This window comes from Anopheles coluzzii, chromosome 3 (genome assembly GCF_943734685.1).
Source record: "Anopheles coluzzii chromosome 3, AcolN3, whole genome shotgun sequence".
Lineage (NCBI taxonomy): Eukaryota > Metazoa > Arthropoda > Insecta > Diptera > Culicidae > Anopheles > Anopheles coluzzii.
The window spans coordinates 43,808,564-43,822,334 of NC_064671.1; the positions used below are offsets into that span (position 1 = coordinate 43,808,564).

The 13,771-nt window shown below is 48.0% G+C and overlaps 3 protein-coding genes across 3 annotated transcripts; 2 read left to right on the top strand and 1 right to left on the bottom strand.

The window, feature by feature from the left end:
* Positions 1-733: 733 nt before the first annotated feature.
* Positions 734-7,604, bottom strand: LOC120957515 (eukaryotic initiation factor 4A). Its single transcript, XM_040379762.2, has 4 exons — positions 7,477-7,604; positions 3,712-3,943; positions 1,775-2,612; positions 734-1,674 (listed from the first exon to the last, which is right to left on the bottom strand). The coding sequence occupies exons 2-4, from the start codon at positions 3,941-3,943 to the stop codon at positions 1,530-1,532; spliced, it is 1,215 nt and encodes a 404-aa protein (XP_040235696.1). The 5' UTR covers positions 7,477-7,604; the 3' UTR covers positions 734-1,529.
* An 88-nt stretch (positions 7,605-7,692) lies between these two features.
* Positions 7,693-9,789, top strand: LOC120957514 (uncharacterized). The gene is made up of 2 exons (XM_040379761.2): positions 7,693-8,128; positions 8,210-9,789. The coding sequence occupies exons 1-2, from the start codon at positions 7,974-7,976 to the stop codon at positions 9,639-9,641; spliced, it is 1,587 nt and encodes a 528-aa protein (XP_040235695.2). The 5' UTR covers positions 7,693-7,973; the 3' UTR covers positions 9,642-9,789.
* Positions 9,790-9,861: 72 nt separating this feature from the next.
* Positions 9,862-12,982, top strand: LOC120957513 (uncharacterized). The gene is made up of 9 exons (XM_040379760.2): positions 9,862-10,378; positions 10,471-10,532; positions 10,616-10,686; positions 10,762-11,342; positions 11,420-11,640; positions 11,746-11,957; positions 12,025-12,135; positions 12,264-12,506; positions 12,603-12,982. The coding sequence occupies exons 1-9, from the start codon at positions 10,103-10,105 to the stop codon at positions 12,737-12,739; spliced, it is 1,914 nt and encodes a 637-aa protein (XP_040235694.2). The 5' UTR covers positions 9,862-10,102; the 3' UTR covers positions 12,740-12,982.
* The last annotated feature ends 789 nt before the right edge of the window (positions 12,983-13,771 follow it).

The following is a 13,771-nucleotide window of genomic DNA, read 5'->3' on the forward strand; positions in this document are numbered from 1 at the left end:
AGATGCGAGTTGAAGCAGAACTGACAGAGCGTTCGAGAAAACCAGGCTGCTGCGTTATCTGAATCCTTTCTCTAGATCGGTGGAGTTCAGCACGCGCCGGGTGGGTTGCGGGTGACAGTGCCGGAGCCAATGCGAATGACATTTTGTAGCAAACGTCACGCGTCTTTGTATGCTTAATTTCAATCGGTTTGAGTAATCATTCCCGAAAGATGAACTATGAGAGGCTAGAAAAAATAAATATTATCTTATTTAACACTCAATTATCGGTGAATTTATCTAAATAAGCTGAACAAGCATTTGAAAGTGTCAACATGTGGTGCATGGTACAGCCTGGAGGTTATTTTAGTTGGCAAAATGATTACCGGAAGTGCTGGATTGAAATAACCGCAACAGCGCCATCTAGCGTGTATTACAGATGGCAGAACTTGATTTTAAATTTGTTCGACATGCTTTGGTAGTAGGTTATTTCCTTGTTACGATGAAATACTTGTTTTCTATCTTTTTAAAATCCGTTCCTTTTCTTTCCTAGCTTTCGCCTTCGGCGGAACAGCATCTATCATATCGGAAATCGATTGTGATCGGAAACGATCGGAATGTGATTGATTCGTCCTATTCGAAATGCTTCCCAAATTTCAATTCGATTCCCCGAGCAGTATTTCGGTGTGAAGGATTTGCTTGCGTTCTCATGCACATCACGTCTCGGTTTCTTGCCATAATTACATCCCAACAAGGCTTATCGTCTTTCTGCTGCCACCGCAGCTTGGTTGTTGTGTTGGTTGGTTTGAATAATTTTATTAGCAATAAAAGTAGTAGATTTAGGGCTTTCTTCTGTTATTAATTCCTTTTACACCGTGATTTTTTTTTATTTTTGTTTATATAGAAAGGACGTGGCTGTTGTTCTTCTGGATGTTCTTTCTCCGTAGACAGCCGCGGCGCTAAATGGGGTGCCCCTGCTGCTGCTACTGCGGACTGCTGGGTTGCTAAATCTGTTGTATCCTTGTGTCAATTCTTCTCTCCTGCGTTGTTGTTATTACCGGATCTGCTACCATTTGCGGAATTTGTTGCTTCTCTTGCTGCTCTTGCTCGTCGCTCGATCGATCGCAATCTTCCGGCGCGCTACTGGTGTAGTTTTCTCCCCGCAGACCGGCGGCAATGTGGAGGTGCTGGATTCACGCACGCGGCTCGAATACACTCTCCCCTTCCCTCACACTCCTCCCCTCTCGGACGCTACACTGCGCTTCCGCCACTCGCGCGTCTTGTTTCTTTTCCGTAAATGTCTCTGGAATCTTTCTTACAATATTTAGTTACTAACACACCACCACCCACCACCCCCGGCCACACAAAAAAACCACAACAGTACACCCGGAAGAACGAAGAGAGAAAGAGAGAGAGAGACACAACACACTCTTGGTTATTATATGCGGGTGCGCGGCGCTGGCCTGCTGCTGCTGCTGCTGTTGTTATTTATCTTTGCTCGTTTCTTCGTTTTTGAGGGGAAAGACAACAAAAATATTTCGCACTTCCGCAATTTAAATCATATCGGCCAGATTGGCTGGCATTTCCTCGATGGTAGTGTTGTAATGCTTCTCGATATCGGCGAGAACCCGCTTGTCCTGTTCGGTGACGAAGTTGATAGCAACTCCCTTACGACCGAAACGTCCACCACGTCCAATTCTAAAACGGATCGGAAAAAAATCGAGAACATGTTAGAGGCGACGAACTGAGTTGGTTAACAAAGGCCACCGCGGGGCGGTTGTCCCCGCAGCACACCTACCTATGAATGTAATTCTCCCGCAGCGTTGGAAGGTCATAATTAATAACTAGTGATACCTGCTGCACATCGATACCACGGGCGAGCAGATCCGTGGTGATCAGGACACGCGACGAGCCGGTACGGAACTGCTTCATGATCAGATCGCGATCGCGCTGCTCCATGTCGCCGTGCATGGCGGACACGGTGAACGTCTTCTCCGTCATCTGCTCGGTCAGCTGGTCGACCTTGCGGCGGGTGTTGCAGAATATGACCGCCTGCGTGATCGACAGCGTGTCGTACAGATCGCACAGCGTGCCGATCTTCCAGTCCTCGTACTTCACGTCGACGTAGAACTGCCGGATACCTTCCAGGGTCAGCTCCTCCTTCTTCACCAGAATCTTGACCGGGTTGCGCATGAAGTGCTGGGACACCTCGAGCACATCCGCCGGCATCGTAGCGGACAGCAGGATGACCTGCACGTCCGCCGGCAGCTTCTGGAACACGTCCTGAATCTGGTCCTTGAAACCGCGCGACAACATCTCGTCGGCTTCGTCAAGCACGAACATCTTGATGTTCTTCGGCTGCAGCACGTTGCGCGAGATCATGTCGTGGACACGACCGGGCGTACCGACCACGATATGGCAGCCCTGCTCCAGGCGGCGCATATCGTCGCGCACGTTGGTGCCGCCGATACAGGCGTGGCACTGCGCCTTCAGGAAGTCACCCAGCGAGATGACGACCTTCTGGATCTGCGAGGCCAACTCGCGCGTCGGGGCCAGAATCAGCGCCTGGCAGTCCGGAATCTCGGTCTTGATCTGCTGCAAGATCGCAATGGAAAATGTAGCAGTCTTTCCGGTACCTGCGGTGCGGGAGGAGAGAAAGGGTAAAACGTAAGTGAAAGGAACGGGAAAAGTGTTAATTAAAAAAAAACGAATTTAATTCACAGCACACATTTGAATTTCACTGTGTGTAGCTGTAGCTGTAGAACACATTTACAAACATATGACCATTTAGAACTTTCGATCATACATTTCCAAAATTGCGTACTTTTTCTGGTTGATCTTGCACCCTTTTTTGAGGTAAGAATGGATTAGGTTACGATTTTACCTATGTGTTCAAAAAGTGATGCTTACAAAATACGAGCATGTATTGGTTTGGTAGCAACAGCACAAACAAAACGGACCCTAATTTTGCTAAATTAAAATAAATGGAGCTTTTATTTTAAATTGAATTGCCCTTTTCTTTGCTTTTGTTGAATTTTGCTGTGTGTAACTGTAGCTGTAGAACACATTTACAAACATATGACCATTTAGAACTTTCGATCATACATTTCCAAAATTGTGTACTTTTTCTTGTTGATCTTGCACCACTTTTTGAGGTAAGAATGGATTAGGTTACGATTTTACCTATGTGTTCAAAAAGTGATGCTTACAAAATACGAACATATATTGACTTGGTAGCAACAGCACAAACAAAACGGACCCCAATTTTGCTAAATTTAAATAATTGGACCTTCTATTTCAATTGTAACTCTTTTCACAACATTAAATTTTATCTTCATCCTAACTTATTCTTAAAAAGTCTCCTAATCTGAAACACTATTATCGAACGGCTGAATACTACCACATACCACATCCCGCTGCTTACAATGTACATTATTTGTAAAAATCGATATTTTGTGTTTGAGGTCTCTGACCATACCGGCCGTGCACGCTTGTTTCTTGAAGAACGCATGCTCCTTCGGAAAACACACATATTCCGGCTTTCCTTTCAGTGGCGCACTGCTACTCCGTTTGACCCTTACTGTGTCGTCAACGATGACCCCCAGCCCACCCTCTTCTTTCTCGACCTAACACACACCGAGTTTTGTTGCTGTTGCGTGACTACAGACCAATACAACACTCACTCTCTCCTCTCTGGCAGAGATTCCCCAAAACGCGGCAACCAACAACACTTACCGGACTGAGCTTGTGCGATTACATCGCTTCCTTTCACGCACGGCACAATGGCGCGCTGCTGGATGGCAGACGGTTTCTCGAAACCGTATGCGTAAATGCCGCGGAGGAGCTCCTCACGCAGACCCATCTGGTCGAAGTTGTCATAAGACTCGCTATAGTTCGACTCGATGATGCCGTCTGGGTTCATGCCGGCGGGTCCATCGTACGTCTGCTCCTGGCGGTTGTCATCCATCTGCGGTGCGATGAAGTTGTTATAATCGGTAATGAGAAAGACAAGAAGTTATTAGTTATTAGATTGAACAAATTCCTATTGACCATGCTCCCACTGTCCTATTGACTGTGTCCCTGTGTTGAGGATCCTCTCCGTTCCCAAGCAAGCAGAACAAGCGTTCGCGCAGTACACCACCACCACGCTCCCTCTACAGTTGTTTACACAAAAACACACATATCACGCGCTTCTACGTCTTTTCTTACTCGTCCTCCAGCTAGGACATCTCTTGTCATTTCTTACATTTTACGTGCTTACAACTTCGTAGCTCGAACGTAGCGGATAATTAATTTTTACTTGAATAGTTCGATTTGTCCGAAAGTTGAAACGAGACGAGCAACTCAGTGTCTACTAAGTTTGATACACATTCTGCCGTCTTAAAAGCAGATTGTAAGGATTTTTGTGCGTATCCACACAATCATCATCATTGAATCGAACATCATTAGACCGAATTGTGCGCGAAAGAGAGAAAGTAACGAAACATTTATCCTCGTCAACGTACGCAATCTATACAAGAGCGACGTATGTGTGTATGTGTTTGTGTGGAGTAGTACTCGCGTGACGCTATTTAAAATATTTCACTATTTTCTTTCTACTGCTTAGGACACACGAACGTGAATACCAGGACCGACAGCGCAAATACGAACACGAAACGACCTTGGTGACGATGGTGGGTGTCCTTTTTTGCTCGTGTTCTTAAAGGATGTACGCAGATAAAATGAAGCACCACACAATATACGTAGGATAAACGCGCTGCCAGAGTCGCCCTATCCCTTCCCTACCCAGTGGAATCGTCACGCAAGAGCGTTGACCGTCCATGGCGGCGTCTGTGTGATGACGTATAATTGCACCCCGGTAAGATGAGTAACCCATGCGGTTGTGAAGAAACTTTCGGTGAGTCTGATTTCTTCCCTTGTAAGATTTCACTGATTTGCTCGAATCAATCGAAGCAATCGAATTCCGAACGGGCACCACCATCATGATGTTATCAGATTGCACATGGAAACGCAATACATCCACACAAAATCTGCTGCTATTACTCGCTGAAGTTATCAATACCATATTTTGCACTAAAATAACTTCCACAACCGCCTAAGTGAGCTCCCCCGTTGGCTGGCTAATGTTCAGTTACAATTTTTACAACCTAAAACGTAGTAATTTTACAAACCCTTTCTTGCGTGTGTATTACCCTCGTTAGCTTCGTTCTGTCAAAACTGTCTAAGCATGGCGTAGCCACGAACGTAGCCAGCAGAGCGCTTCGACCATCCATGACTCAACGCCTGAGAGAGCGAGAAAGCGAGCGAGCGAGGGAGCGGGACGAGCGAATGGCCCAGCATCATCAGCAGCAGAACACGCAAAAAGCGCTCCATTGCCCCAATCGGACGTTCGTGTGCTCTCTTTCGCGCCTACCGCTCTTCCGACGGGGCTAAATACCGGCCGGAACCGACATCCTTCGTCGCTTTCTAGCTGTCACTTTTGTGACGCATCCTCTGTCTCGCTCTTTCTACGCCGCTTCGCGCGGCATTGCGCTCTTGTTCTCACTGTCTCTTTCGCTCTGTCGTTTCTTCATAGCCGCGGGTTTCTTCCCTAGCCCAAGATTACTGGCCCCGCGCGGTACTGTGGATAATGGTAAAGAAATGAACAATGGGCATGAATTTGTTGCTGAATATTTTTCCAGCGCGCTGCACAAGTAATACAGCACCCAACCACCCTTTCCCCGCATCGTAAATGTCTGCTGAAATTACTCGTACAGTAAACTCTAAGAAGCAGACAAGAACAAGCAGCGATAAAGTTGGTTCATTTCTGCTGTCACTGCACTTTCCCGAACCATCCGATCGATGACTAACCGGGCGCTCTGGAACAAATTTATCAAAATCTAAGCAACGTGACTAGCACGCAACTCGTCGTCTTCACCCGTTCGAACAAATGCAGCGCGAGCTGTCGTAACTGGTTTCAAGCACGTAGGCGCCGTCGTGATTACATTTACTCTACCAGCCAGGCACAAGCTGTTTTGCGCTATCGATCGACCGCCTTAGCGACAGTGACCCCAAAAGTGCACTCTGTCACTTTTTGGGGGAGCGCAAATCGCTTCTTTCACTCCCCCCCCCCCCCCCGCCTCCTTCCAGTTTCCCTCTTTGGAGTGTGCCGTTTCACTGGACATCCATAATTTCCCGATAACGGTACAAAACACGCACAGTGCGGCGTTGACTGCAGCATGGATGAAGCGCGCTTTTCCCCGCACAACTTGGTACAGAGAGCCAGCCCAACTTCTCCGTGAACGCCCCCCCCCCCCCCTCCCTCTCTCCACTCAATGAATCGTATCTTTCCATCCCTCGCACTCTGTTTCGCAACGTACTACGCTCTATTGTTCTATCCCTTTTGCACCCCCGTAGGCAAAATGGTTACACTTTCTGTGCCATCGCCAGTCCAGCAAAAACCTAACCTCACAAACTGGTCCCGTTGAAGCTGTCGGGTCCGTTCCTCGCCGTTGCTTTCTGGATCGTCTAGCGGCCCCACGAAGCTGTAAAATGAATGTGTGTGTTTCTATGTTCGCTCACAATACTTCTACTTCTGCAGCACAACACGCATTGCAGTGAAAATTGTTCGAAAATTTGTCGCCAAGGATACGCGCCCCCGTCTCCCGAACCGCTCTTTATCAACCATCGTCCCACACTCGGTGACCGTCGAGCAATTTCTATGTCATTATCAAGCTAAACACCGCTCTCGGCGATCGTGAAAAGCGCTAAAATTAGCGTTTCACCGTATCATCGCGCTCGTCTTACTGCTGCTGTATCATCATCGGCCCGCGCTTCATCTCGGGCGCCACAGGACAATGGAGCGATGTAACAAAGGAAACACACGCACACGGTGTGATCGAGCCGTACGTCCCATTTGAACGTGCAATATTCCATTCAACATGCGAACGGCTTGGATAACAGCCCATCGAATCCACATCCCGCCCACAGAAAAGGAAGATTGTTCCAAGAAAAGGTTAAAAAATGTGCCTTTTCCACACGGACAACTCTTCGCGTAGCCTCGGATGACGGAATCGGGGGGGACCCTCCTAATGCGCACTGCAACTGCGCCCTAAGAACGGAGGGTGGTATGTTGTAAGTGCGCTGGAAACCAGATTTTAAGTTTCACATTAATTTTAACGCAACTCCTGCCTTTTCTTTACTCCCAGCAATTGGCCTTTTTCTGCACTTTCATTATTGCACCAGTTTCAGTGTTTCTCTCTTGCCCTCCATTTCCAGGGATAGTCGAACTTTGGATCGAGAATCTGCGAAAGAGTGCGGGCAGTGACAGCGCCGCGTTTGCATCAGCCTTGTGGTCTGCCGTCCATCACTTCACGTCGTGCAGGGGCCAAAACTTTACAAACGCGATTTTCACGCTAAATACACCAAATCCCGTTCGTATTCGTATCGCTGCCGGTTGACGCTGGTTTCCGCTCACTGTAGACACACTTTTCAGCCCAATTTCACCCGTTTTTCACGTACGTTTTCACGATTGAAGTTTGGCACTTTGATACACGTGCTGAATTGGATTTTTATAAACCAAGCGAAAGGTCGCCATATTGTCAGATTTGCAGCAAGAAGCTGTCGGCGTGCAGCTTTTAGGCCCGCGGGGCGGTGAACCGGGAGGGCGGTGCTCGGCGAAATACAGGTGGCCATTTTCGCTCGTGTCCGAGCGAAGTCGGGTTTGACATTGCAGTGACAGCGCGCTGTCAATGTATTTCGCTTCCAATTATGGCAATTATGGCAACAGAAAAAGGGGAAAAAATTAAAATTATCAATTATTTTAAGCAAACAAAAATATCAATCTCACAACACAACAGTGGCAACGCGAAACCGAAACGAAATGGAGTTTTAAGTTCAATGAGCCTGGTTCAATTTTTCGTCAGGATCAAGTACGCATTGGCTTTTGCATTGGCACGGTGAAACGCGGTGAGCAAATCGGACTATACAGAGGTTTAAAAATTCGGCTCGGATAAAATATGGAGTACAAAGACTTTGCCCCAAACGAAGTGTACCATACCGAGAAGGAACTGCTTGAGTGTTTGAAAAGGAAGGACAATTATTCGCTTGAAAGTAATCTATCCAGCTCCAAGGCGCTGCTGCGTCGCCAGGTCGGTAAAAATGGTGATAATCTGTAAGTATTCTACCCACGTAAAAAGTTGCCGAAAGGTCTGGCCCACATTTCGTTCTGCGTCTTGCTTTGTTCTGCACGCAGGTACGATTTACTGGTACGGTTAGTTACAAACTTACTCGAAAATGCACCGGCGGATGCAGTTGATCATTTTGAGGAATATTGTCGGCTAGCCAAAATTGATTTTTTAAACCCGGATCCGTTCCCGCTACCTGGTCGCCGGGATGATAGCGCGTTGCTGAAGCAAGCACAGCTGGCTAAGCAGACGTTGCAAGCCTTGACCCAGATTGAGGATGAATCCGTTTCCAATCACTCAAAACTTACTGTGTTAATTCATCGCGGACTGAACACGATAGGGTGGGATCTTCCCCGTGGGTACGATTACTTTATCAGCGCCCAAATAGAACGTACGCTTCGCGACCATCCGCGGGCGGTGTCGTGCGAATTCTGGGGCATCCTGAGGTCACTGCATTGCGATTACTATGTCCTGGAGGTGGAGCTGCGAGAGAAAAGTGTCGATTACTGTGCCTACCGGGGCGTGATTGGAGAACGGCCGGAAATTGTAACCGACATAATCGAGATTGTTCTCGACAAGACGCTCCAGCAAAGCAGTGAAGATATTTTGCAGCACCTGACTGCTGAGTCTTTAGAAGATCTAGCTCAGTCGGCAATGAAGCACATAGTAGACAAGCTTCAGCTGGTGGATAGGGAAATTGAAGAGCAGTACTGTCGCCTGGACATGGAAACAATGTTCACAGAATTGATCGATCGGTTGTCTTGCATCTCTGGGGAACCTTCCTCGGATGAAAGCTCCACGATGCTAACCGATCCGTGCGCCGCTTCCCGCCTTTCCGTACACTCGACGGCCTCGATGCTGCGAATTCGGCTGGAACGACTCCAGCTAGAGTCTCGGCTTAACAAACGAATGTTTTTGGTGTCGCAAAATCCGCGCACCCAACCGTGGCATGTGCTACCGGATATTACTCTGGAGCAGCTCGAAGCCACCGAGGGTTTGCGCATCTTTCTACAGGGAAATCTGGACGCACCGGTGCCCCAGATCGTGAAGCCATTTGATGGCGTGGAGAAGAATTTGTTGCGTGCGCTAGTTTGCAAAATTTCGTCCCATCGCGATTGTCACATCAATGGGTCAGAGACAAACCTATCGCTCGTGCGTTGCCTGTCCGGAATGTACAGCTCGGTGGTCGGTTACAATCAGGAGTTGCTGCAGGAAAGGGCCGAACGCTGGTGGGAGCGGAAGGAACAGGCGCTACAGTACTGGCTGTCGGAAACGTGGCCCGGACTGTGCACCTTTAACGATGGGGAACAGTTCCGCTGCTTCTACGTTGGATGGGGTTTAGAGCGGCGTACCAATTGGTACTGTCCGATTGTTCGTATACCGAAGATGGCGCGCGAATACGAAGAACAATGCAATAGCGTAGTTTCGCAGCATTCGGAAGATTTGCTTTTCGACGATAACTCTTCATCCAACTCGACGTCCCTATCGTCCCTAGCATGATTGGTGATGGTTGGGATTTTTTAGTACGAAATTCAGCAAAACTATGCCCGCGATGTGAATGATTTTGGAAATATTATTGAATCAATGTAAAATACGTAACAAATTTTTTACCGGTTTTTTTCTTTTTTAATAAAAATTTCAAAAACGACTCGTCGTGAAAGACCGCGAAAATTAAATGACACTTCTTCAACGCGCGCCAAATCAACCTTCCGAAAGGTTGCGCAAAATACGACATTTTGACAAGTTGACAGTTGAAAAATTGGTGTCGCGGGTTGGACGCAGCTTTGTTTACCTTTTTTCCCCCCACGGGTACCGCGAGGCTTTGCGACACACAAAATCTGCTTGGTCCGCGAAAACGGCTCCCCTCGCTGCCCCTCCGCAGAAGGAATGGACAGTAATTCCGCTTTCCCGTTCCTTTGTGTGCACGCAGTAAGGTACCCGGCACGGAGTAAGAACCAATAATGGTGCTGCCAACACCGTACAAGCCATCTTTGCCGCCCGCTCCAGCAAACCTGCCGAACGAAAGGATGCAAAAAATCGATCGTAATATCGTGTACCAGCTAGACAACCGTGAGCGGGGCTATCGAACGCGCAAGATTCGACGGAATGCGACGGCAATGTCGGCCACCCCGGCCATCATCAGCGCCGGATGCGGCGAGCAGACGTTTCACCAGCTTGCGATTGAAGTGGCCGAGCAGGTGGTGCTGAACAGGCTGCGCACGGAAGATCTTTGTAAGGTGCGGGAGTAGTTCCTTGGATGCGTTGCTTATGTGTTTTTTAATTGTTATGTGGTACTGATGTTCCATTTTTGTCTGCCGTGGTTTTTTAGCCCATCAACGATTTGGCCAGTGAAACGGAATCCGTTTTCAACATCGAACAAAGCCATAACGGGTAAGAGTGTGTTTGTGGCTTCCGAGGAGTGAGGAAATTGGGCGTGTTGGCTCCAAATGCTTAACATCATTTGTCCTTTCCAGACTGCTCACTGCCACCGTACAGACCAATCGAAGCGTCAATGTGTTTCAAACGGCATCGTTGCAGAAAGTTGGTAAGAGCATAATTTCATTACCGCGTTTCCCTACACACATTCCCCGGAGAGCTAATTCCGGCGCTTCACTTTCAGTCAAATATCCCACAGGCGACCGGTCCGTGTGGACGTTGGCTTTTCATCCAACGAACGACCAAATCATCGCGTTCGGTACGCTTGGCGGTACGGTCCTGGTGTACGTGGAAAACCATCTCGTTGGCACGCTGAACGAGCCGGAACCGATCGGATCGCTTTGCTTTCATCCGACGGAAAACTATCTGCTGCTCACCAGCATGAACGAGGTGATCTTTTGGGACTGGAAGAACGACAAAACGTACACGACGGGAATGTACAGCGATTGCAAGTGTCGCTTCCTGCACGTGACGCAGGATCTGCGGCTGATTACTGGCATTTCGCAAACGCAAACGCACGTGATGGCGGGTATCGGCAAGAACGTGGAGGAGGTTGAGCCGGAGTATCTGATGGTGTCGTTCCTGCGCAGCCTTAGCTTGATGTTGGACAAGCTCGAGCTGACGCTGTCGACGCAGGTCGACCATCTGCTGCAGCTGGAAATGAGCAAGCAGTGCCTTATCTGGATACATCTGCTGCAAACCATCAACCAGAAGCGGGAGCAGGTGCGCTGCAGTCCGACCGTCGGTCCGGCGGACAAGTGCACGGTAAGGGGAATGTGCGAAGCGCGCAACGGGCGCTTCAAGGGCGGGTGCATCGGTTAATCTTTTGCTTCGTTTCACAGAAATCGAATCTAAATCTGACGCTCATGTCCTTGATTCGCAAGATCGACGCACTGGAGGAAGGACTGCTAACCCGAAATCGGTACAGCAACACGATGTGTATTTCGACCGAGATCAGCCAAAGATTGTGGTCGCCGGGCACGGTACTGTTCACGCAACCGCTAAGCTACTTCAGAAAGATATGCCAAAACTACATATGCCAAGGCCATAGGAGCTACATCAAGTAGGTTTGGGTGCTTTTCCGCGAATCGGTCGGAAAACACAAGCAACGATTAGCTCACCACATCACGCTGCCTTTCGTTTTTGTTTTTTTTGTTTTTATTTTCAGGTATGTGTTTGATCTCAGCCTGTTAGGCGAACTGCTGCGCAAAGTGTGCCGCATGCTGTATACGCTTGCTCCCTCCGAACTGCCCGACACGTGGGATCACATTTCTCAGATGTGCGGAATGCCCCGATCGCCGGAGAAGCATTGCGTGCTGCAGGCTTGGGATTTGGATTCGTTCCACGGCGATGTGGACGATCTGCCCGACTTCAAGGAAGGTGTGTAGCCAACCCTGGTTTTGATTACCAAACCGCTACAATCTTCTTTTTTGCCTTTTGTTTTTAGACTGGAAAAATGTGATAACTATCTGTCTGATCAACAACGATTCGAACGTTGCTATCTCACAGTGCGAACAGTATGTCGCTTCCGTCCGGTTTCGATCCGTCAAAGAGATGGGTATGTTGTCGTTGCGCGCAATCACATAATCGTTTCTTCCTTATCACAAACTAAATGTATAATGAATTATCTTTTATATCCTTTTTTCATTTTCCTTTCTATTTGGTTGTGCAAAATGCTTTAAACAGAAATAAGAAGCCTTCGGCGCGATAACTTTGGCGAATCGATCTTTGTGTTCAAGTTCACCGCCAATTTTGTATCGCTGTCGTTCTCACCTTCCGGCCGGTACGTCGCCGTTGGGTTGCGGTGCCGCCGAAATCTCAAGTACGCCTACATTCTCGACAAAGACAAACGCTGGAGGATAGGCGTCAACTTGGGCCTTCCGGACGATTCGAGCTCCAGCACCGAGGCGGGCACAGTGTCACAGAATGGTAAGTTAGGCTCACGGTGTGCCAAAAGTGGAACACGCTGTACATGTGGGCATGTAATCGTTATTCGCAATCTATCGCCACTGTGCCTCTTTGCAGAGCGGGTAGGAATAAAGCTGTGTCTACCGCGCGATCCAGATAAGTATCTGGAGATTAACTGCATCAAATGGGCATCGCTGCCCGGGTATGGGCTGCTGCTCGGGCTGAAGTCGAAGTTCGTTCAAGTCTGCCGGTAGTGTTCCAGCCCCTGGCAACGGTAGCGCAAGGTGGAAATCATACAACTCTAAACAATAACCTCCTACTTTTACGATGCACTCGTATGATACTCAGCACTGGTCGCCGATCAGCGCTCTAGCAACCAAAACACAAAGATATAAACCATTTTTCACGATATATTAATGTAAATGTAAAATAAACATATATGCTTCGGAATCGGAGATGTCTACAATCTGGTCGGTGCTGGTGGAAACGGCTCTAAATGCGCTTTGCTCCCGATCCTTAATCATTCATCCGATTAATCATAGCACCGGGGTTTAAAAAAAACAGACCAATTATAATTCTGCCGTCAGGCATGTGCCAATAGGTTGCACTTGACAAACACACCCCTTCTTCACGCGACGTGATTACCACGTGCAACGCAAAAAGGGAGTACAAATCTACCACCCGATGATAAGCCGTGGCTCGATCCGGCTATTCAAGCACGAATGATACTGGATTATTTTTTTGTTCCTGTCGTATTTAAAGTGCTTCGTTTTAGTCAGCAATCAGCAACTATTGCTAGCGCGGAATGGGTACAACACACATGAAGCTTGAGTAAGGATTGTGTAGCGCCAAACACAACAGTAGTAAATACAATTTTCTTTACATTGTCATATAAAAGAGGACTTTTTAGAGCAATTACAACATTGTACCAGTAGGTAAAGAATGGCAGTATGTATAAACAGTCTATAAATTTAAAACATTTTAATCGCGCTGCCATTCCCACTTTTTGGCTGTAAATATGAAGATAGATACCGCTATGCTTCGTTTATTTTACACCCACCCCGAAATCATCTTCTCCCAGCTGCCGGAGGAGATGTCTTATCGCGCGGGTTACCGTTAACGAGGCAGCCCGCCCGCTTATCTCCCAGAGCGTCGCACAATTCACAATCTAGGGCTATTGCTAGGGAGCGTTTGTTGGGCCCGTCATTAGCGCAGGTCCGTTTCCTCAATTGATTTGGTAAACAATTATCAAAAATTAATTACCCCGATAGCGTACCGATGAACGG